Source organism: Mesoplodon densirostris, chromosome 3, assembly GCF_025265405.1.
Source record: "Mesoplodon densirostris isolate mMesDen1 chromosome 3, mMesDen1 primary haplotype, whole genome shotgun sequence".
In the NCBI taxonomy this organism is placed as follows: Eukaryota; Metazoa; Chordata; class Mammalia; order Artiodactyla; family Ziphiidae; genus Mesoplodon; species Mesoplodon densirostris.
The window spans coordinates 153,248,407-153,272,435 of record NC_082663.1 but is presented as its reverse complement, the minus strand read 5'-3'; the positions used below and the strand labels follow the sequence as shown (position 1 = coordinate 153,272,435).

The 24,029-nt window shown below is 59.2% G+C and overlaps 2 protein-coding genes across 2 annotated transcripts in view; both read right to left on the bottom strand.

Moving 5' to 3' along the window:
• Positions 1 to 339: 339 nt before the first annotated feature.
• C2CD4C (C2 calcium dependent domain containing 4C) lies at positions 340 to 1,611 on the bottom strand. The gene has a single exon (XM_060092441.1). It carries the CDS (start codon positions 1,609 to 1,611, stop codon positions 340 to 342), a length of 1,272 nt encoding a protein of 423 aa, XP_059948424.1.
• A 5,460-nt stretch (positions 1,612 to 7,071) lies between these two features.
• SHC2 (SHC adaptor protein 2) overlaps positions 7,072 to 24,029 on the bottom strand; it is a 31,199-nt gene continuing 14,241 nt past the window's right edge. Inside the window, exons 2-13 of the mRNA XM_060092440.1 lie at positions 23,193 to 23,263; positions 21,427 to 21,487; positions 21,187 to 21,306; positions 20,654 to 20,707; positions 20,474 to 20,525; positions 20,260 to 20,386; positions 18,847 to 19,003; positions 18,141 to 18,198; positions 14,472 to 14,615; positions 12,322 to 12,632; positions 9,197 to 9,330; positions 7,072 to 7,991 (exon numbers count right to left, since the gene is read on the bottom strand). Of these exons, the coding sequence (XP_059948423.1) occupies positions 9,202 to 9,330; positions 12,322 to 12,632; positions 14,472 to 14,615; positions 18,141 to 18,198; positions 18,847 to 19,003; positions 20,260 to 20,386; positions 20,474 to 20,525; positions 20,654 to 20,707; positions 21,187 to 21,306; positions 21,427 to 21,487; positions 23,193 to 23,263 (1,284 nt within the window). The 3' untranslated portion in view covers positions 7,072 to 7,991; positions 9,197 to 9,201. The remainder of the gene's footprint in view (positions 7,992 to 9,196; positions 9,331 to 12,321; positions 12,633 to 14,471; positions 14,616 to 18,140; positions 18,199 to 18,846; positions 19,004 to 20,259; positions 20,387 to 20,473; positions 20,526 to 20,653; positions 20,708 to 21,186; positions 21,307 to 21,426; positions 21,488 to 23,192; positions 23,264 to 24,029) is intronic.

The window sequence follows — 24,029 nt, the reverse complement described above, 5'->3', positions numbered from 1 at the left end:
AGAAGATATGACTGGGCCTCAGGACCGGCGGCCTCTGGGTCTGTGATCGGCCTTAGCTGCCTCCTGGCCCAGGTTCCAGAACTCCGGAAGGGGTGAGGCAGGGGCATGGAACTTGGGGCACAGGGGGACTCAGCCCTGCAAGCTGACCCTTTCTTTTCCCCCAGCAGCCCCCTCCCTTCTCCTCTGGAAACATTAGCCCCTGGAAAACAGCATGACCCAGGACACCCCCAACATGGGCTGCAGCATCAGGGCTGGGCAGCCTGAGTGGAAACCACCTCCCCTGCCGGATCCGGGTGGGGGTGGGGTCTCCTCTGCCGGCAGGAGGGGGCGTGGGGGCCTTTACAAGAAGGGAAGCAGAGAGGTCAGGGGCAGCTCCTTCTCCCCGAGCACGGTGTCCCGCTTGAGGCTGCTGCCCTTGTTCACCACCTTGATCCTGAGCGCCAGCTTCCGCACGCTGGCCGGCCCCAGGCCGTCGAAGAAGAAGTCCTCATTGAAGACGGGGTGGCGGCTGTTCTTGACGATGGTGCTGCGCTGCTTCTGCAGCTTGCCGGGCACTAAGCACAGGCCTACACAGCAGTTGATGCTGCGGGCGTCGCACAGCCGGTCGTAGAGGCCCTCGGCCGCCAGCAGGCGCACGCGCAGGCGGGCCTGGGCCGCCTCATACTCCGCCAGCAGCCGCACGCTGCCCCGCGGGCCTATGCGCACAGCGTGCTCCGCGCGGGGCGCGGCGCCGGCCTCGGGGCCAGGCTCCGGGGTGGCCCTGCGGGCCAGGCGGCGCCGGGCCCCAGGGCTGGTGTCCGGCGTGCTGTCGTCGGCCGACAGGGAGCCGTGGCAGCCCACCGAGTGCCTCAGCTGGCTCACCTTGGCCTGGCTGTCCTGGGCGAAGCCTTTGAGCAGCGACACGGAGCGCGAGAGCAGGGGGGACCCGAACGGCGAGGACTCGGCCGAGGACCCCGTGTCGCTCTCCCCGCCACTGACGCAGCGGCCCGGGCTCATGAGGGCACCGCCGGCCTCCCTGGGCGCCCCATCGCCCCCGTTGGCCTTGACGCCCCCCCGACGGCGCCGGGTGCCCGGGGAGCCCACCTGGGCCAGAGCCCCGTGCTCGCTATGGAACAGAGACTCCTTGCGCCGTGTGTGGGGGCTCTCGGCCAGCGTGGCGAAGCCATAGGACGTCTGGGCCTTGGGCACCGAGGGCAGCGACATAGCCCCCTGGGCCTGGGGGTCGGCGTTGGTGGCGGCCTCCTCGGCGGTCCAGTCCTCCGCGCTCTCGATCTGGATCACATGCCTGGTGGCCGCCTTCAGCAGGCTCTTGCTCTCGGCGGCCAGCTTGGCAGGCAGCCGGGGGCTCCGGGGGCTCCGGGGGGCGCGGCGGGGCGCGGCAGAGGCCAGGTTCTGCTCCGAGGTCGAGGGCCCCAGCTCAGCCTGAGCCTCCAGCTCCGTGGGGCCGGCGGGCAGCTTCGGGGGGATGAAGAAGTCCGGGATCTTGTCGGGCGTGAGCACGTTGCTGTACAGGGGCCCCTTGGCGGCCCTGTCCCCACCCTCGCCCCCCGTAGCTCCATTCTCCCCTGACCCACGAAGCCGCTCCAAGAACCACATGTTGGTTTTCTTCATCGGGGCGGAGGCAGGAGCCCGGAGAGATCTGCGGAGCCTGGGAAGAGAAGCGGGGTTCGGGAGCTGCAGGCCCCCCTGCACGCGGGGGCTGGAAGAGGGGCTCCCGGCACCCGTTGGGGGGAGCCCTGCAGGGGGCCAGCGGAGTCAGAAGGCGCTGAGGCCCAGGACAGCGGCGGGGTGGGCTCGCCCCTCCTCTCCCCTCCCCGAAGGAATCGCGCTTAACTTCCAAGTGCCGAAGCCCGGCCCGGGAGGTGGGGGCGGCGCTGACTCTCGGGAAGCTCCCAGGGGACTGCGGCTCCACTCTCGCCCTCACCCCCGTTCTGAGGATCTCAAAGCGCTTTCTAAAGGGGTCCGCGCTCAGCCCAGGGGGAAGACACCCCAGGGCGTACGGTGGACCCTGGGGTGTCCCAGCTCCACCCCCCCCCCAAGCTCCCACCCACCTGTGGCTTCTCCCCGGGCCGAGGGTCCAGGCATCCGGGGTGAGGGAAGGGAGAGGAGGTGAGTCTGGGGGCTGGCGGCGCGGCGAACCGACCCCTCCCCTCCTCCCCCCACCCCGCCCCGCGGGACTCGGCTGGGGGTGGGGCTGGGGTCCTAGCAGCCCCCGCGGAGCGTGGCAGGGCCCCGAACTCACCTGCCCGGGGATGGTGGCCGAGGCTGGCTGCTCCGCTGACACGCCGGGGTCTCGGCGCAAAGGCTGGGGGCGCGGGGACGCGGGCGCAGCCTCGGTCGGGCTGCAGCGGCAGCGCAGTCGGACTCATTCACCGGCGGCGGCGGCGGCGGGAAACCGCCCAGCTGGCCGCCGCGCCGCCGTATTCCTCCTAGTACGGCCGCCCTCCTCCCCCGCCTCGCTTGCCCCCGGGACCGGGCGGGCGGTCTGCGCAGCCCACGGCGGGCAGAACCGAGGAGCCTCACCGGGACTCGGGGACTGACAAGGGTGGGGGGAAAGAGGCAGGAGGTGGTGGCGGTTTGCTGACGCCCCTAGAAACCCCAGGCCCCTGCCTCAGTTCGTCTGAGGGCCATTTCCCGACTTACGCTGACGAGTAAAAGAACAGCAGTAATAATAACGGCAGCTGAATTTATTACTGAGCACTTTCTCAGTTCCAGGCTCTTAGCGTCCTCCCCCCAGCTCATTCCACAAAAACAGGCGGGTACGTTCTATGGCTGTCCCCAGTTTGCACATCAGGAAGGTGAAGGTTTCTTTCTAGAAACAAGGAGCTAGCCGCTGAGACGCGGCTCAGTGCAGACACCCGAGAAGCCGGCCAGGGCGCTGCTCCTTCATGGAGAGATGTTTATCGAGCACCTACTGGACACTGGGAACATGGCTGTGACTGGCATGCAGCTGCCAGCTTTGTGATGCGTCCTGGTCGGAAGGACGCCAATACAGAAATACACAGGTAAATACTAACCGTAGGTTTGGTGGCTCCCATGACAAAATGTAACAGGAAAAATGTGATTCGGGGTGAAAGGAGAGAGTACCCCCCTGCAGTTCACAGATGGATAAACCAGCAAGGGTAAGACCAGGAGACTCAGGCCTGGCAGCTCTAAGACCACAGCATGACTTGGGATTCCACCCTCCACCCTTGTGATCTGCTGGCCCCAACCCCCCTCTTCCTCACTCCTTCCTCCCTCCCAGCCTCAGTTTCCTCTTCTGGAATCCAAGGCCGAGTGACCAGTCCCAAGTCCAGCAAGATAATGTATTGCCAAGACTGATGCACAGCAGGGGATGCCTAGACCTTATTTAATGATCATATTCCAGGAGCCTCCTCTCTTCCAGAAATGTCCCCGAGCGTCGTCTTGGCTGGAGCTGGGATGGGGGCTGGTCTGGAGTGACTGCTGGTTCAACAGCAGAAGGGGAGACTGGGGACAGACTGAGCTGGAGCTGGACAGAGGCCCCTCCAACACTTCCACTTGACCTTGGAGTGAGGTGGGGCTTAGAGTCCCATTGTCCAGATGGGGAAAATGAGGCTCCCTCAAGAGGCCTGTCTCAACTTTGCTCACCCAGCAAACATTGAGCCCCCTTTTGTTCTGGGGGCAACACTGGCGTGGCCACACAGTCTGACAAAGGAGGCAGATACCAATGAATGCATCACTTCACTGCCACCTCCAGGAAGCCTGCCCTGCCTGCCCCGCCTCACAGCCCAACACAGCCCACGACTTCAGCTCTCAGAACACTAACTTCAGCTCTCATGAAAAATACCCTCGAGCAATTACTCGGTTGATGTCAGTCACCCCTGCTGGGCCTGGAGTGCCACAGTAGGAAGGGTGACCCTAGAACAATGCTCTTCCCTGCGGGGGCCTCGAGCCACCGCCCAGGATGGCTGAGGTGACTCGCTCAGGCGTCCTGTTGACAGGCCGGCCTGGGTACTGGGGCTTCGCTCCCCACACACCCTTGCCTCGCTGGGAGCGGGGTCTTCCTCCCAGCTGGGTTGGGGGAGGAGGGCAGTGAGTTTATTCTGTGCCGATCTCTGCGCTGAGTAGCTCAGGACGCTAGTCTGGAGCCTTGTATCCGGGTTCAAATCCTGGTGCCAACTATTCCTGCTGTGTGACTTCCGGCAAGCGTCCAAATCTCTCTGTGCCTCTGTGTCCTCAGCAGTCCATGGGCATAACACCTGCCCCTGAATTGCAGCGTCAGAGTGAAGATTCCACAGGGTGAGGTACTATTTGCAAAACGCTTAGTACGGGGCCCAGAAACGTGTGAGTTAAGTGTTGGTTCCACAGATGCTGCTACCGGTGAGGAAGGGGACTCAGTGCGGGAGGGGCCCCAGGACCTGACCCCACCACGGCCCAGCTCAGCCAGAAGCCTCACTCCTATCCCCACCCCATCACATTTGGGGAAACTGAGGCATGGCAGGGAGGGTGGGGGAAGGCACCTGGGGAAGGTCCCGAAGGCCTGCCCTGTGGGGCTGGGGACCCCACCCTGGGAGGGGCCCTTCCAGCTGGTCAGCTCAGCTCCGAGCCCAGCTCCATGTCCCTTTCTGTAAACAGGAACCTCTCCCGGTCCACAGAGCCCTCGGCTGATGGGCGTGGCAGCCCCCCCAGGACTGCCCCCCTCAGCAGCAGCCTTCTTGGAATCAGAGATGGGGAGGCTGCAGGCTGCAGGCTCAGGCTGGAGAGAGGGGGCCCCTCTGCCGAGTCCTCCTCCTCATGCCGGGTGGCCTTTATCCTCAACACCCTGCCAGGGACCCACTGAATGGGGAGGGGGATGTGGCAGACCTAAGGGTGGCTGGGAGGAAGCACCAGGAGGTGGCTGGAAAGAGATCTGAGCTCCAGTCCAGAGGGGCCGCCTGGTGCCCATTTGGCTCCAGGCAGCGGCCTCCCCTCTGAGCTCCGCCTCCTTCCCTGGAAAAGGGAGTGCAGGCCTGTCTGCAAGCTCCCAGGAGAGTCCCGGGCCCAACAAGGCACAGGGTAGCCCACGTTGGAGGAGGGCCATCATCCCCAGTTTACAGAGCAGGACACTGAGGCACAAGGGAGGCCCAAGCCACAGGGCACCCAGTTCAGAAAAGGGAAGCTACTGGCCAAGGCGGCACGATGGAGTTTGAACCCCCGTCTCTACTGCCTCCCTCCCCAAGTCTCCCTGAGGGCAAAGCTGGGGCAAGCAGCGTTTGTTGACTGAATAACTGAAGGTAGAATGGGGCAGGAGCCAGCTGTGCGGGACCCAGGCTCCCAGCCCCCGTCACCATGGGGGACCCCAGGCCTGGCTTTCCCGACTCAGGGAGCAGCATCAGGGAGGTGATGGGGTTGGAATCCAGGTTCTACCTCCCAGTGGTGTGGCCTTGGCAGTGACCTCATTCCTCAGAGCCTCTATTTCCTCATCTGTAAAGTGGGGAGAAGTTCAGGACTCCAAGTCTGTGCAGTTCTTAGCACATGCCCGGGGTGGGGTGCTAGATAGAGACTTTGAAGGGGAGCCTGGGCCTCAGAGGACCCAGAGCTAGGAATGAATGGCCTACAAATCTCCAGAATCTGACACACACACACACACACACACACACACACACACACACACACACACACACACACACACACACACACACACACACACACACACACACACACACACACACACACACACACACACACACACACACACACACACACACACACACACACACACACACACACACACACACACACACACACACACACCCCGCCCAGTCGTTTCTGCCCGCCACCTCCTAGTCCCATCCTGTCCCCCACAGCTTAATTCCCACTTGGGAATCTTATCACCTCTGTGCTCAAAAGGCCCCAAGCTTTGCCCAGCTGTGCCCCCCACTCCACCGCCCCTCTGATCTCCCTTCCAGCCACTCTGGCCATCCTTCTGTCTCCTGAAGAAGCTGTGCTCCACACACCCAGGGCCTTTGCACACACCATCCCTTCCGCCCAGATCTCTCTCCTCCTCTCTCGGGGCCTCCCTGCTTGTCCTCCAGATCATTCCCACAGAGAAACCCTCCTAGATTTCCTGGGGCCCCTAAGCTCCAGGGCACTTTCCTTCCCATGGTTGTCATCATACACTTAGCAGTGACCTGCTAATTAATGTCATTTGACAAACTCCACAAGAGCGGGTCTGTCTTGGTCATGTTGCATCCCCATTACCCACCAGGGGTCCTGGCAGGTGGATAAGAGGTCATGAAGGCAGATTAAAGGATATTAAGATGGGGGTGTGGATGAATGGACAAATGAATGGTGAGTGGGTAGTTAGATGGATGGATGTGTGATGGATAGGTGGGTAGAGTGATGAACGATGGATGAACAGATGGACGGGTGGGTGAGTGGATGGATGATGGATGGATGGATGGATGGATGGATTGGTGGCTCTGTCTCCAGGTCTCTGAAGTAAGAGACATGGCATCAGAGTCCCCTTCTGGCTCTGCCTTTTGATGGCTTCCCCCTTAGTTACACGCAGACCAGAGTGGCTTTCACTGCCCACACCCTTACCAGGTCCCCCCACAGCCTGGGACAGAGCCTGCTGACAGCAAAGAAAGCACAGCCCCTCCCCAGAGCCAGACCCTGGGTAGGGGTGTGGCCCAGCCTGGCAGGGATGTGGTGAGGCTTGGGGTGCCTCCTTGGGAAGGATGCCTCCATGTTTTGGGGAGGAGTTGAAGGAGGGTCCTGGGGAGAGATGGGGGTCTCCCTGGGACTTAGAAATCATGTGAGGGAAGGTCAGGAGAAGAGAGTCGGGTGCCAGAGCAGGGAGCTGGGCATGCGGGAGAAGTAGGGGCTTTGAGGTCGATAAAGGGGCCTGAGAGAGAACTGGGGTCTTCTCAGGAAAATGAGGAGAGACGTTGGGAGACCAAGAAGCCAGGCCATCTTTCAGGACAAGTTAGGAGCTATTTGGAGAAGAAAACAAAGAGGTTTTTGCCAGATATCTGGGGGTATCTCGACGGACAGAAGTTTCTGGCATTTGGGAGATAGAGTGTTTCCAAAGAGAGGCTGGGGGTATGTTTAACAGAGGAGCTGGAGTGTGCTTTATCTCAGGATAAGATTGAGGTTCTGGGAAATGTCAGGGGATCCGGCCCCACCCCAACAGGGCCACAGCCAGGGCCTGGCTCCCTCTTCCTCCGGCCGCGGGGAGGCCAAATCCGGTGCTGCCTTGGCTTCCCCCCCACCAGGAGACTGAACCCAGACCCCCTCCCCGAGAGGGCCTTGTAAGGTGCAGGAGGGCTCACGTGCCCTGTGGTCATTCCCAGGTTTAATTACAAACTGAGTCCAAGTGTCCAGTGCAGGTTGACAGCTGGGAGGGCAGGGCCTCACAACCAACCCCACCCGGGTCAGTTGTCTTGGGGTTGCCTGGATGCCCCCCATCATCCCAAGGCTGCCCCCCCACTTCAACATCAGCATTTGCCCTGGCCTGAGGGCCCAAAGCACCTTGATTCTCCCCCCAAAAGACAACTGTGCACTAATTTTTCAGGTGGAAAATCTGAGCCCGGCCAGGACAGGAATCCGTCTCCATGCCAGGGAACTGGGGACCCGCTGGTTCCAGGGAGGTGAGCTGACATCCAGCTGGGAAAGGAAACGGTGCCTCCTTGCCCCATCAGGAACCTGGGCCAGGGCTCCGAGATAGATGGCTGCTTTTTTATATATTTTCTTTAAAGGCGAGAAAAGGCTCTGTCTTTGGTATGTGTGCCCTCACTCCAGGTGAAGGCTGGCGGCAGGCAGAGGGCTGTGGGAGAGAGGGGTCGTGGGCTCCGTCTCCTGGCGGGGTTGACCCAGCCCAGCCCAGGGCCAGCTGGAGAAGGAAGATTCCAGAGACCCACACGGAGGAAGGAGAGACAGCGGCAATTCCGGCCCGACCAGGGTCCAGAGAAAGGCTGAGGGCCCCTAAGGCCACCACAGGGCCATCCGGGGGGGAGCGGGGACAGGAGCCACAGGCTGAGAACCACGACCTGGGGGAGAAAGAGAAGGAGAGGTCAAGGCTCAGCAGAGACAGCAACCGGAGACCTGGCTTCAGGTGTCAGGGGCCTCAGTTACAAGGCAGCAAAGTGAGCCAGCGTCAAGCCTCAGGCTGAGGGCCAGGGTTCGAGTCCCAGCTCCTCCATGGTCTTGCTGTGTGACCTAGGGTAGTCCCTTAACCTCTCTGTGCTGCTGAGAACGCTCTTAACAGTGCCTTTGTCAGCGGTGCATGGGAGTCAGTGAAGATGTGGAGAAGGGATGAGCTCAGGGCCTGGACGCAACAGCTGCTGCGTTAGCAGCTACGATTACCACCATCAGTGTTGCTTCTCGGGTCACAAACAACTTAGGGAGAAGAAGGGAAGCAGGTCAGACCCCGGCACGTGCACACACATGGCCCCACAGCGCCGCAGATGGTTTCAGGTGTTCCACAGGCCGCCCCCATCCCTGGAGCCCTGCTCCAGATTGGGAATCCTGTCTCTGCCTGCGGTGGTGGCCGAGGCCTGGCTGGGGGCAGGGAGCAGGCCAGCGCTGAGTGGGGAAGGAGGCAGGAAGAAACTGTTGTCATGGGGACGGCAGAGCAGCCCAACCTGGCCCAGAAGCGCCTCTCAGCCTTTGGGGAAATTCCACCAGCCCCTTCCCTCTTCGAGCTGAGCCCCCGGCTCCCAGCTTCCCTGTATCCCCGGGCCCTGCCTCTGTCTGCTCCCCAAAGACTGCGGCTGCCACCCAGACCCCTCTGCGCCCCAGCTCGGCCGCATCCTCCCCTGCCTAGCCAGGCCCCCACCTCACCCCAGCCCCGCACCCCCCCAACCAGAGAGGCCCTGGAATCACCAAGACCTGCCTGTCCCTCGCCCACTCAAGACTTCCCGAGGCTCCAGAAGCGACAGGCACGGGTGGACCTTCTCACCCACCCACCTCGCCTCACACTCCAGCCCCGCCAGACCCACCTCCTCCAGGGGCCTTTTACCCCCAGTTAAACACAGAGTTACCCTAAACAACTCAGAGCGTGACTGCTGATGGGCACAGGTTTCCTTTGGGGGTGATGGAATGTTCTGGAATTAGATGGGGGAAGGTGGCACAGCTCTGTGGAGACACTGAAACCCACTGAGTTGTGGATGAATTCTGTGGCATGTGCATCTTAGTGTTTCAGACGAGAAAAATCTGGCAAATGGGGGCTGGGAGCCCACGGGGCCAGACGCACCTGGCTCAGGGTTCCCGCTTGACGACACCACGCAGGTGCAGCTCGCTCTCAGCGGCCACGATGGGCTGGCCGTTCTGCAGGTGGTAGTCGATCAGGTGGCTGATGCTCTCGAAGAGGACGTCCTTCGTCCGCACCTGTGGGGCCAGAGGCCTCAGCATCACCACCATCAGAAGCTTGTCGGAGAGGCAAACTCTCAGGCCAGCCCCAGACCTGCTGATGGGGAGCTGCGTCTTCACGAGCCCTCTGATAGCTCGCGCTCAAGGCTGAGGGCCAGTGGGTCCAAGACTTCAACCACAGAATCAGCCTCAGAATTCCAGAACTACGTGTGGACACAGGCTCCAAAAGCACCAGCACTCTGGGGCCACGCTTCCTGTAGCGGGTTGAATGGTGCCCCCCGCCAAAAAAAGATACGTCTGCATCTTAACCCCTGAAACCTGTGAATGGGCTCTTGTTTGGAAAAGGCCTCTCTGCAGATGTGATTAACATGAGTTCACCTTGATGGATAAGGAAGATGTGGTCCACAGGTACAACGGAATACGACTCGGCCATAAAATAGAATGAAATAACGCCATTTGCGGCAATGTGAATGGACCTAGAGATTATCATACTAAGTGAAGTAATTCAGAAAGAGAAAGACAAATATCATATGATAGCACTTCTATGTGGAATCTAAAATATGATGCAAATGAACTTATTTACAAAACAAAAACAGACTCATAGACATAGAGAACAGGTTTGTGGTTGCCAAGGGGGAGTGGGGTGGGGGAGGGATGGATTGGGAGTTTGGGGTTAGTAGATGCAGACGATTATAAATAGAATGGATAACAAGATCCTACTGTAGAGCACAGGGAACTATATTCAGTATCCTGGGAAAACCATAATGGAAAAGAATATCGGAAAGAATGTATATACATATATATAACTGAGTAACTTTGCTGTACAGCAGAAATTAATACAGCATTGTAAATCAACTATACCTCAATTAAAAAATTAATTTTAAAAAAGAGTAAAAAAGGATGAGTTCATCTTGGATTACTCAGGTGGCCACAAATCCAGTGACCGGCGTCCTTATAAGAAGAGAAAAAGCTTGGACACAGAGACACAGGGAGGGGCTGCGAGAAGACAGAGGCAGTGACTGGGGTGATGTGTCCACAAGCCAGAGAACAAGAAAGTCCGGCAACCATGAGATGCTGAGGGGGAGATCCAATCCTCCCTCAGAGCCTCAGAAGGAACCAGCCCGGCCAACACCTTGGTGTCAGACGTCTGGCCTCCAGAGCTGGGAGAGAATAAATCTCTGTGGTTTTAAGCTGCCCAGTTGGTGATCATTTGGGAGGGCAGCACTAGGAAATGAATACACGCCAGGAATCTTGTAGACATGGATCTGAAAATCAGAACCACCAAATCCAAAAGCCACCTGCATCTTAGAATGAGAAAACCTTAGCATCCTGCGTATAGACCTGGACACAACACAGACCCGCTGGCCGCCAGCTGCCAGACATTCATGGGCGATGCCAGACTCGCTGGCCACAAATCACCCGGGGAGCAGGCTGGCAATGCACATGCCTGGGCCCACGGTAAACCACCTATTTCCCAGGCACTGGGGACAGGACCTGGGAACCTGCATGTTAACCAAGTATGTAAGGAGGTTCTGAAGCTTCTATAGTGTCTCTCATCCTGGAGATCTGTTTACCCGAGAGGGAATTAGGCCTGGGGGAGGGCTGACAGCACACCAGGCTGAGGTCACAGCTGTGAGCACTGCGATCAGACACGAGGGAGGAGGTGGCTCAGGGAACTGACAGAACAGGGGCCTGGAGCCGTGGCCCCACCTGGGCCAGGCCACACAGTCGCCACCCCAGTGTGCCCCGTATAGGGCACAGAGCACACGCCGCCCCTCAGGGCGGCGCCGAGGATTCAGCTGGAGGTGGTAAAAGCACTTGGTAAACTCTGAGAAGGCCCTTAACACCCCACGCTCCTTCTCACCAGGGAAACACCCTACAAAGCCCAAGGCCCTTGGACAATGGAAAACCCTTCAAAACCCTAGCACTCCTTGTAAATTGGAAAATGCCTTGTAAACCCTAAGATGCTTTAAGAGCTATAGGATATGCCAAACCTCACTGACACAAGGCAGCTGCAAGATGCATCACAATTTATGTACCACAAGAAGAGGAAAAAACCTCCAAGTTCAGTCATGATAAAAGTGATGCGGGCTTCCCTGGTGGCGCAGTGGTTGAGAGTCCGCCTGCCGATGCAGGGGACACAGGTTCGTGCCTCGGTCTGGGAAGATCCCACATGCCACGGAGCGGCTGGGCCCGTGAGCCATGGCCGCTGAACCTGCGAGTCCGGAGCCTATGCTCTGCAACAAGAGAGGCCGCGACAGTGAGAGGTCCGTGCACCGCGATGAAGAGTGGCCCCCGCTCGCCGCAACTAGAGAAAGCCCTCACACAGAAACGAAGACCAAACACAGCCAAAAATAAATAAAAAAAAAAAAAAAAAAAAAGAGTGATGCAGTTGATGGTTTAAAAAAAAATCAAGACTTTAGAGATGTCAAAGTGAGAGGAAAGTGTGTACCAGAGGGTTGAAGCAATTCCATTAACTTGCAGGCCCTGAAACTCCTTGTAAATGGAGATGTGCTTTGTGAACCCTCAGATACATTAGAAATTGAAACAACCAAATTTATCACTCAAAGACATTACTGTTTGCAAGATGCGTTAGCGATGATAGAATGTGGGGGAAAAAAGGGCATCTTGCAAATGATGGAATATGTTACTTTGTAAGTCCTAAAAGGCCTTGAGATTGGAAAAGGTTTTGTAACCCCTCTAAATGGTTTATAGACTGGGAAGTCCTTTGTAAAACCTAAAAGTCTTCTAAAACTGCAAAATACTTTGTAATTCTAAAATACCTGGTAAAGGGAAACAGAGTAAAGGGCTCTGTAATCTGAAAAATACTTCCTTAAACCTAAAGAGCGCTTAAAAGGCAGGCGCCCTGGGCCTTGGGCTGAGGGGAGAAGCCAGGTCCCTTCCCTGCCCAGCCCGGCTCCACACCTGCCCCAGGCCCCCTCCCCAACCCCACCCCACACAGCCTCCAGCCCCCTCCCAACCCCTGCCCCGCCCCCGCGCCCACCTTACCACGCCTTCGGGGTCCACGAGCAGCAGGTGCTTGGGCTGCCCTGCGTGCATGCCGGTGAGGACATACTGCCCCGGGTTGGTGACGCTGTCCCGCACAAGGAAGTCCCCGTCCACTCGAAGCAGTTTCTCCGCCGCCCGACGGCTCATCTGGCCGTGGTACCAGGGCTCCTGCCGCAGCTGCTCCTCCGTGGGGGCGATGGGGGCCCGGCGGGTCGGCGGGCTGGGCCACTGGTCCTCCACGGGAAGGGGGGCTGCCGCCGGACCCGCGGCCACGGAGCACTCGTGCAGCCTCAGGGCATCCTCGAAGGGTCCTGTGGGCAAAGACCGTACGGGAGGCGGGGGGGAAGCTGCCTCCTGCGGGGCTGGAGGGGCCTGGGCTGGGGGGACCTGCTCCTTCACCTTTTATTGGTTCTATTAGTAATGCAATATATTCTCTTGGATTATCTAAGCATGTGCAAAGAACGAGCATGTCTTTCTTTCCAAGGTGCACACCTACTTCTTTTTCTTGTCTTGTTACACTGGCTTCCTTCCCAGTGTTGATGCCTCTTGTTTCAGCAGCTCGTCTGACCGCACTGGCCAGGACCTCCACTCCATGCTCCACCTCGGTGGTAGGCAGCAGGCATCCCTTTCTTTTCCAAACTCTAATGGAAAAGCTCCGGATGGTCTTCCTAAGTTTCCTAAGACTCCCAGCAGGCACCATTGTGACACTGTGCAAGCCAGTCACCCTCTCTGAGATGTGGCCGCATAGCTCAAACACCCTGGAGTACAGTCGCAGCCCTGACCCCTGCCCTGGCGTGTCTGTGCTCTGCCTCCACCCTTCTTCCACTTCTGGTCCCTCCGGATCACTCCTCCCTGACTCCTCCAGTGACCTAGGGGAAGCTGACCCAGCCTCCCGCTCCCAGGACATGTGACCAGTCCTGGCCAGTCAGCATATTCATCTCGCACCCCTGGCCTAGTGATTGGCTGGGGGATGAGCACATGACCCAAGGAGGGCAAATCAGAGGCAACCCCAGGATTTCTAATGGGCGCCTGGCAACAAGCATCACTTTCTCCACTGGGGTTGCTGGACCACCTGGCTGGTCACCCAAGGGGACAGCCTGCCTCAGAAGGAGTTCACACCCAGGGAACCTCCTTTCCCATCTGAAATTGCTGTGAGGGGCCAGCAGGGCCACAGCAGGTACAGGTGTCATGTCACTACTGTAATGACAAGAAATCGAGTCGTCGGTGGGGGGAAGGAGGCTTTGCAAACTGTGAAGGAAGAGATTTCCAGGGCTTCTCTGGTGGCGCAGGGATTAAGAATCCGCCTGCCAATGCAGGGAACATGGGTTTGAGCCCTGGTCTGGGAAGATCCCACATGCCGCGGAGCAACTAGGCTTGTGCGCCACAACTACTGAGCCTGCGCTCTAGAGCCCGTGAGCCACAACTACTGAAGCCCGCGCGCCTAGAGCCCGTGCTGCGCAACAAGAGAAGCCACTGCAATGAGAAGCCCGCGCACCACAATGAAGAGTAGCCCTGCTCACCGCAGCTAGAGAAAGCCTGCGTGCAGCAACGAAGACCCAACTCAGCCAAAAAAAAATAAACAAACAAACAAATAAATAATATTGATGTTGTGGGAAAGGAGGGTATTTTGGACCCAAACCTCCTCCATCAGGCTGAGCCCTCCCTCAGGCTGGGGCATCCCAGAGGGAAGAAGGAATGGGCTCCACCATCAGCTAGTCCCTTTATCAAGACCTGGATTAGGCCTACCTCCTCAGACTGTGGGTCCCCCATTAGGCTGGGATTTCCATTTTAAGGGGCTTGGGCTTCCTCCCTCAGACCATGGAGTCACATGAAAAGGAAGCTTAAACTCCCTCATCAGACTGGGGAGACCCAGAGATGGGGAGCTAGGCCTCCTGCAGACGGAGGCGTCCCACAGAGAAGAGACGCCTGAACGCCCCCCATCACACTCTTCCCCCATAGAGAGGGAGCTGGGTTACCCTCAGGAGACTGGAGGGTCCCACCGAGGAGGGGGTACCATAGGAAGCACACTTCCCCACCCCAACCCTATAACCTGGGGAGAAGTCCCAAGGGGAGGACGCAGGGCATCTCCCATCAGGCCACGGGCTGCTCGGGCCCAGCCTCCTCCAGCAGGCTGGCTCGCCCCCACTTACTCATGTCGAACAGGTCCTTCTTGGGGCTGTCCTCAGGCTGCAGGGGCTCCGGGCCGTCCAGACCCTGCGTGTTGACGTACAGGTGGTCCTCGTAGTCTCGCGGGCCCCGGGCGTCTGCCTGCACGTAGCCATCCCCGGGCGGGGCTGGGGTTGGGGAGCCGGGGGGGGGGGGGGGTCAGCCGGGGGACCCCAAGGACAAGGGCCCTGAAGGGCAGCCCCGCCGACACCTGTCTCCCTCCAGGAAGGAAGCCCCACCCTTTTGCACAGCAGGGCCCCCCACACACACCCACGCCTGTCTGCCAGGCAGGAAAGTGGCCAGGGGGCCACAGCTTCCCAGTTTCAAGGGAAGGCAGGAACTCCAATGTTTATGTTAAATCTCCACGTTTAAAAAATAATAACAGGGGGCCTCCCTGGTGGCGCAGTGGTTGAGAGTCCGCCTGCCGATGCAGGGGATACGGGTTCGTGCCCCGGTCTGGGAGGATCCCATATGCCGCGGAACGGCTGGGCCCGTGAGCCATGGCCGCTGGGCCTGCGCATCCGGAGCCTGTGCTCCGCAACGGGAGAGGCCACAACAGTGAGAGGCCCGCATACCGCAAAAAGAAAAAATAATAATAATAATAATAATAACAGGGCTTCCCTGGTGGTGCAGTGGTTGAGAGTCCGCCTGCCGATGCAGGGGACACGGGTTCGTGCCCCGGTCCGGGAAGATCCCACGTGCCACGGAGCGGCTGGGCCCGTGAGCCATGGCCACTGAGCCTGCGCGTCCGGAGCGGGTGCTCCGCAACGGGAGAGGCCACAACAGTGAGAGGCCCGCGTACCGCAAAAATTAATAATAATAACAATAAAATCCTGCTCTCCCTGTAATTATGTTATCAACATGATACACGGTCAGGTCATTTGTTTGCTTGCGTTCTATTTTAGGCTTTCCTTTCTTTTCTTTTCTCAGTTTTGTTTTTGAATGTATAAAGCATTCACATGGTTCAAAAGCCACACCACCATGAAAAGGTATCCTTGGTGGAGTTTCTCCCCGGGTCCCTCAGCACCTGGGTCCAGATCTGCTGGATCCTCACCAGTTTGCCTCTGCCCTGTTCCCAAGGCCTCACCACCGTGTATTATCAGACTGTTGGATTTTCGCTGACCCGATAGGTGAGGAATGGCATCCTGGGGGAACTTAATTTCCATTTCTCTTATTTTGAGCAAGGTTCAGCATCTTTTCCTAGGTTCAAAGGACACGTGTGTATTTTTTTTTCCCAAGAAGTGTCAATCCATTTCTAAACGTCTCCATTTTTTTTGTTTGTTTTTTTTTGCGGCACGCGGGCCGCCTCTCACTGTTGTGGCCTCTCCCCGTTGCGGAGCACAGGCTCCGGACGCGCAGGCCCCGCGGCCAGGGCTCACAGGCCCAGCCACTTGGCGGCATGTGGGATCTTCCCGGACCGGGGCACGAACCCGTGTCCCCTGCATCGGCAGGCGGACTCTCAACCACTGCGCCACCAGGGAAGCCTAAACGTCTTCATTTTTAATCGTTGGCAGGGAAATAATGACCTTTGAATACACTGTGGCCAAATGCAGCCCAAGGGCCTGCAGCCGCAGATCTCTGCTTTAAGCCAATTATATCCTTAACCCTCACAGACACCTGGGCTCCTACATTGGCTCCACCCTCTGTGGGCAAGAGCAAGTAAGGTCACCTTTCAATGCCTCAGTCTCCTCCTCTGCAAAATGGAGAGAATGGGAGTAGCTTCCTCACTAGTAGGGGTGAAGATGAAACCCTCTGGCTATGATTCAATATGTGTTCTGATGCTGCTCCAGCCCTGGGTGGTTGATGGGGGCCGAGGGGCCTCAGCCCAGGCTTCCCAGTCTGCACAGAGGAGGCACAGATTCTCCTGGCCTCTTATAATCAAGGTGAAGTGAGAAGGAAGAAACCTGGGTTGCAGGAGTCCAAAGAGAGAAAATTCCTGGGCATTGGAGCTGGGGCATTGACATATTGGTAGGAGTTCTTGGCCAGAGACTTGGGAAAGGCATGATAAGAAGTGATAACATCATGTGCAAAGGCTCAGGGGTAGGAAATGCTAGTGAGCCCTGGGAGTCAGGCCTGAGCAGCCCATGTCCCAGAGAAATAGCTGACCAGAGCCAGATGACAGCTGGGCACCTTCTGGGCACCCAATGCCATGCGTGCTCTTTAACCACAAGCTCTGGGAGCCAGTAGGGCTCTGATGCTTGGCAGTGAAATGCCCAGATTGTTTGGGAAGATCTAAAAAAAAAAAGCCCAACACATGTCAGCACAGCTGTGAGGGAACAGGCAGCCACAGCAGGGCTGGTGGGCAAACACGCTTCCCGGCCACATCGGGGAGCCATTTGGCAGCTTCCCTACTGTGGCTGACGTGTGCACTCCATCCACAGCTCAGCATCCGTGGGAGGGACACACAGGGGGGTCCAAGGGGTCTGCCACCCATCAAGAGGGGGCCACGTCAATAAGCAACTCCAAGGACAGGGGACTAGCACCCAGCCGTTCAGAAGAGCACATGGACGCAGCCAGAGCCCCAGAGAGACCAAAAGTGTCTGCAGCCTGCCTCGGGGTCCTGACTTCTTTGGGGGCCTGTTGGTAATAAAGGCTGAAAGGAGACACAAAACTGCCAGGGGGGTGAGGTCGCGACCTCGGAGCTGGGGCAAAGGGGATTTTAGGCTTCTCTGTCACTGTAAATGTTGTATAACGTTAACATTTAAATGGCCGAAAACTCTACCATTTTGTTAAAAGCTCATGATACCTGGTGGGAATGTAAATCAAAAGGGCAGGGCCTCCCTGGTGGCGCAGTGGTTGAGAGTCCGCCTGCCGATGCAGGGGATACGGGTTCGTGCCCCGGTCTGGGAGGATCCCATATGCCGTGGAGCGGCTGGGCCCGTGAGCCATGGCCGCTGGGCCTGCGCATCCGGAGCCTGTGCTCCGCAACGGGAGAGGCCACAACAGTGAGAGGCCCACATAACGCAAAAAGGAAAAAAAAAAAAAAAAAGGGCAGCTGTGTGATTTCTATCACATGGAACAGCAGCCACTGTCCCGGGTACGGATTCTACGGAGGCCCTTGAACAGAGCTGAGTGGTGGACGCTGTCGTGGTGAACACCTGGAAAGTGCCCAAACGTCTGAGCGAGGACAGTCCTTCACATGGCAGGGACTATGCCGTGGTGAAAAAGAAGCGGGGGCGACTGCCGTGCCCTGATGTGGGGAGGATTCCAAGCTGGGTTGTTACGAGGGGAAAGCAAGGTGGAGGGGTCGATAGCATGCCACCGTCTAAAAACCGGGGAAAGCCATGTATGTCAGAGTTGACTTGAATGTGCATGCAAAATTCTGGAAAAACCATGGAAACTACTAACAGCGGTTACCTGATTAGGGCGGTAGATAAAACAAATGGGGCAGGGGGACTGACTTTTCACTGGATGCCTTTTTATACTCTGGTGCTTTGAACCACGAGATGCAGGACCTATGCCCAAAATACAAGGAAACTGGTCTGCACAGAAAAAAAAAAGCAGACGCTGTCAAATCTCTAAGAGCACGGGGAGTGAATACAATCTCGCTGGTGAAAGTGGAGTGACCTAAAGAGTGGAAGCAGTGTGAGGGGGCGGTGGGGACCCAGGGGGAGGGCTGGGCCCCCCACAGTCCAGAGAGCGGCCGACCGTACCTGAGGGGCCCATGTCCCACTGCGGGCCTCGGGCGTCTCTTCGAGCAGGAGATGCTCCCTGAAAAAGGGAGAAGGGGTCCTCCGGCAGTGTGCAAGCCCAGATCCCAATCTCCCACGGCAACCCTCCTGATTGGCCTGTAGCACCCCCTCTTCACAGCGCAGCACCCCGGTCTCCCACACCAACCCTCCCATAAGGCAGATTCGAAGCTCGGCTCTGAAGCCACCCCCCGCTCCCTGACCTCAGTCTCCCCGCGCGCCCACCACACGCCTCTGCTGCAGCTTCATGGGCCATCCCCACTTGGGACGCCTGCCCTGGCACATGCTGCCTCATTGCACCTTGATGTCCTTCCCTGCACTGCTCTCCTGGGCAACGTCTATTGACCCGTCAGGGCCCAGCCCAAACCCCGCCCTCAGGGACATCCTCCTGACCAGGGGTGGTCAGTCTCCCTGGGGTACGTTCTCGTTATCCTCCTTGGAAGCCCTGATTCAATCACTGCTGTACCCATTTCCTCAACGTCTGCGATGGGAATCCCGTCTGAAGTGTCAAGAATAGGGCCGAGCAGATCTGGGCCGTTTGGGGAGGGAGGAAGGAGGCGGGGGCGGCACAAGAGACCCTCCTCTAGGATCCCGGAGAACAGGAGCAGAAGGAGGGGCTGGGGGTCAGGCCCCCCTGGGACGCCCTGCCCACGAAGTCCCAGAGGCTGACCTGGCCAAGGGCCCCAAGGGCACAGGGCTGCTGCGTGGGGGTGAGCCTGGAGTCCACCAGCCCGCCCAGGGGCGGCTCCTTCCCAGGAGTGCGGTTGTAGTAGTTGTGTTCTGCCTCGTCCTCGTCCCCCCAGGCCGAATCCTCCGGCCCGGTCAGCCTGTGGACACAGAGCCAGCGGGAGCACAGGCCCCAGCAGGGGACGGGACGGGGGAAGGGGCTGGCCCCCAACAGGGTGTCGAGGACTCCAGGCTGAGCTTTGCAACATGCGGCGGGCAAGCCAGGCCCAGGGACCCTGACCGCCCCCCATCAGCTGGGCGGTGGCACCAGGAACTGTTGCTGATGGAGGGTCTGGGTGCCCCTTTCTGTCCATCAGAGGGGATTCTGCACGAGCCTCAGCGCTTTGGCTGAACCAAGCAGGGACTCAGAAAAGCTGGTCTCCACCCCCTTTGCCCACACCAGTCCCACTAGAGAGCCAGGGCACAGCGCCAGGCTTGCACCCAGAGCCCGGAAGCCACGGCTTAGGGTGGCGACACCCCTCAGCCTTGAAAACGCCCTTGCCCTCTGGCCCTGGATGGTGCCTTCGAAATTTATGCCATGCAGGCTCATCCAGGCAAGTGTGGTTCCTAAGAGCAAAAGAGGGGAAGCCTCTGACTGCTGCTCCGTCAGGGAGGGACAGCAGGTCGCAGTGGGGGCCCCAGAGGAGGGCCCTGCAGCCCGGGGAGGAGAGGGGCTGGGGCGTGTGCGAGGGGCGTGCAAGCCCCTGCGAAGGCCACAGGGGCGTGTCCAGCTGTGCACGCAGGCCCCTCATTGCTGCATATCGGACTTCTAACAAATTCATTTATTCACTCCTTATTCTAGCCAATTCCTGTCTGTCCAGATATTTAAACAGCCGACCGCAGGCCACTGCCTGTCTCTGCCAGCCCAGGAGCTAAGGACGGTTTCTACACTTTTACGCCACAGAACTGTTAAGTGGCTAAGAAAACATCCGAAGAACACCATCTGATGACATGGGAAAGTCAGACGCAATTCAGAGTTTGGGGGTGACCATAAATAAAGTTCTGCTGGCACACAGCCCACCGCCGATTGCTCACACATCCTCCTTGGCTGCCTTCCGCCACAATGGCTGAGACAGCGGGACGTGCAGTCTGGCCCTTTGCAGAAGCGCCAGCCACCCACGTGCAGACTAACGATGACAGTATGACGGCCACCACCCGCCAACCAGTTCCCTGAGCCCTCACCTCAGCCAGGAGTGGGGATGTTTTTATCCCAGTTTTACAGATGCGGAAATGGGGTCCTGGTGGCCAAGCCGTGGGCCACGAGGGGCACAGAGCAGGGAGGGGACAAGGATCCAAGCCCGGGGAGGAGCGGCAGGGCTGGCAGAGGTGCGGGAGGACGGGGTGGACAGGCCGGTACCTTCCCGGGGGGACGACAACCCTGGGGGGGCTGTGCAGGTATTGTTTGAAGCGCAGCTCGAAGGCTTGGCCTACAGTGCTGATGACGCTCTGGGCGAGGCCCTCGCAGCACTCCAGGATGTGGCAGGCTGGGGGTCGTGGCGCAGCATCAGCGGGGCCTCGGCTGGCTGATGCGCTCCAGACCAAGGGCCCCTCCCGCCCCCACCGGGCCTCACCTCTCTGGTTGATGGGGTCCTTGGCCACGTAGGCCACATAATCTGCCATGTCCTGGGGAGAGAGGGCAGCGGGCAGAGGAGTGCCAGCAACGCGGGGGGTGGGACCGACGGGCACAGGCAGGGGGTCTCGGGGCTGGGGGGACAGAGGGGCCAGGAGTCCACCCCCAGTCCCGGCCTTACCGTGTCACCACCCGACGCAAAGGAGATGGACTGCATGTGGTGGTTGGCGATGATCTGGCCGAAGAGAGACCACCAGTCATGGGGCTGCCGCTTCAGGGTCGGGGGAGGAGACAGGGGCTCGGGCCAGTCACTAGACCAAGGCCACAGGGAGGCCGGAAGGACAGGGGTGAGGGGATGGAGACATCCCCTCCACAGGACGCCAGGATGACCAAGAGCCCCACTGGACGGGTAGCCCCGCAGCCAGGGCAGGACGCAGAGACCCACGGCCACGCAGCCACACGGGAGGGCAAACCCGCCCCACACTGGTGGGCATTCTCACACGTGCGCACGTGGGCGCCAGGTTCAGACACGTCACCACACCCCTGACACAGACACACGTGCTAAAATCCACACGTGTCCCGGTGCGCAGTTCACAACAACACCTGCACTTCGCCCAAGGGCCCAGCATGCCTCCAGGCTTCACCTAGGTGAGTCCAAAGACCCTGCCCTGGGTGGGGCTGGCGGAGGCTGGGGGTGGGGCAGGCGGCGCTCACCTGGCGCGTGGCGGGAACGGAGAGGTTGAGGCCGTCGATGGAGATGCTGACGGCGATGCTCATGCCCGCGAAGCGCAGGTTGCTCTTGCCCAGGATGGAGGCCAGTGCCTTGTTGGGGGCCTGCGGGGGCCACAGGGCACCAGGAAGGTGGGCCCGCAGTGGGGCTCCAGCTGGCAGGCCCCGGGATGGCCACGTGCCCCCCACTCGCTCCCACCCAGAGGCTATGGGCCCCTCACCCACCTTCTTCTTCCAGGAGCCCCGGATGCCAGGCACGGCCTCATGGAGCCGGTTGATGGCTTCCCTGTGTGGGCGGAGGGGGGAGGGGCTTAGAGAGCTTGGAGTGCAGGGAGCAGAGGCTCAGAGAAGGAGGGAGGGTCAGAGGGCGATGGGCTGAGGAAGGGGTGCAGTGGATGCTGAGCCGGGAGGGGTTCAGAGGAGGGAGGAATGCTGGGGCACCTGGAAGCCTGGACCAGGGGCTCCGGGCTCCCAGCCGCCCACCCCGTGTGCCCCGCAGGTGCCCCTGCCCTCAGCTCTCCCCCTCCAGCTCTTTCTTTCTCAGTGACCAGCGGACCTCTGAGCCACAGCCCACTTGACAGATTTGGGGGTCAGATTTGGGGTTGCTGACACAGCCCTTCAGCTTGAACCCCAAGTTCTGTGTGGCCACAGGCTGGCCAAGCTTCCCATCTGTGGCATGAGAGGATGACCTCTGCTCTGGGCCCCCAGACACAATGGCAGAACCAATCCCCCCAAACAGAATGGGAGAGACTTCCATGGAACGGCTCCTCCCTGCGGAGGGGCTGGAACTTTTACAGGATCCTGAGGGTCAGATGGACACACAGCAGGCTCTCAACGATGTCGGTGCTGTGAGGGGAACCAAGCCCTCACCCCGCAGGTGGGAAGGCAAAATGGAGCAGCAGCTGCTCAAAATGTGAAGCAATCCCACCCCCAGGTGCACACCCTGGAGAACTGAAAACACACGTCCACACAAAGCCTGCCCGTGGGCGGCCACCGCAGCTCAACTCACAACAGCCCGCAAGGTAGAAAGCAGCCGAATGGCCATCAACTGAAGATGGATAAACACCATGTGGCCCCTCCACACACAGGATCATCACTCAACCCTGAGAAAGGGTGAATCCCTGACACTCGCTACAACATGGATGGACCCTGAGAACACGATGCTCAGTGAGAGAAGCCAGACACAGAAGGACACACAGGGTGTGATTCCATTGATGGGAAATGTCCAGAACAGGCAGATCCACAGACACAGAGAGTGGGTTCATGGTTGTCAGGGGATGGGGAGGGGGTGGGGTGACTGCTTATGGGGATGGGGCTTCCTTTCAGGGTGATGGAATGTTCTCGAATTAGATCGTGGTGACGGTTGCATAACTTCGAAAGCAGCGAATTTGTACACTTTGATGGGGTGAATTGCTTGATATGTGAATTATATCTCAGTAGAGTTTTTTAATGTCTCTGGTGAATGCACTAAGTCAGTTTTCAACATGCAAAACAAATGTGGGCCCCTCCTGTCTCAGCCCTGGTTGTACCCTTGACTCTACATAACTCAGGTCCAGGCAGCTCGGAACATCATGACACCACCATGCCTTCTCTGCACCAAAAAAAAGCCGGGACGGTGGACATGCCCTGGTCACCTGGGACGGGCTCCCAGCCCCTTGCAGCCCTGCCCTGAGTCTCAACCGGGAGCCAGCACCGCCCCCCGGGTGCCAGGACATGCTGGGGCGTCCTCAACACCCCTCGTGGGACCCACACACTCTCTGAGGGATGGGCTGTCGCCGCCAGGTTATGGCGATCATCTAGGGTCCGGAGAGCGTGGGTAACCGGCAGGCGGGGACAGAGCTGGGACTGTGCCCCGCCCCAGATCGCTCTGACCCTGCAGAGCACTGCTCCCCAAGCCGGGAAGGGGGAGGGAATTGTCGCCGAGTCCACCACCCTCACCTCCCAGCACAGAGCTACACACCAGACCCCACACCCCCATAGCCGGGCCTCACCTGGTGACCTGGGTGCGAGTGCTGAAATCCAGGGAGCGCATGGAGCGGAGGACTTCGATGCAGCCCATGTACTGAGGGGAGAGAGCACAGGGTCAGCGCCAGCCCAGCAGAGGCCAGCTGGGGCCTGACCGTGGAACCCAGGCCTTCCCTCCAGCGAGCCCTCCGCCCTCCCCTCCCGCCACCCTGGGCTCCAGCCCCCGCCTCTGTCCTTATGAGGCCCAGCCTGGTTGCCACAGGGCCTTTGCACCAGCCAGCCCCAGCCGTCCCTTCCCCCATCTATTTGCGGACTGGTTCCTTCCCCAGCTCCAGGCTCCCGGTCACCTCCTCAGAGCTGCCTTCCCTGACTGTAAGGGAGCTGTTCCCTGGAAGCGGGGGATTCCTCCAGGCTCAGTCCTGGCTGTTCATTTAAGCGTCTGCTGTTCATTCTCTTTCTGCTCCACTAGAAGGTCAGCCCAGGAGGACTGGATGGTGGCGACCCTGTTCACTTCTGCATCCCCAGGGTCCAGGACAGGGCCTGCGAGCAGGCGGGACAGAGGACGTCTGGCCCGCGAAGCCCAAAGCTTTGACTGTCTGACCTTTTCCAGGGAGAGTGTGCCCACCCCTGCCCAGATTGCCATTTCCACGGAAGGTAATTCAGTAATTCAAAATCTCCAAGAGACGACGCTGAGGGACAGAGAAGGCAAGAACAGTCGGGGGGTGGGGGGCAGAGTGGCCAGACAATGGCCACCAGCACCCTCCAACGTGCTGTCTGCACTGCTGGGAGGGGACCTGGGACAGCCATGTGCAGCGTCTGTTGTATGATCCCATTGATGGGAAACGTCCAGGACAAGAAAATCC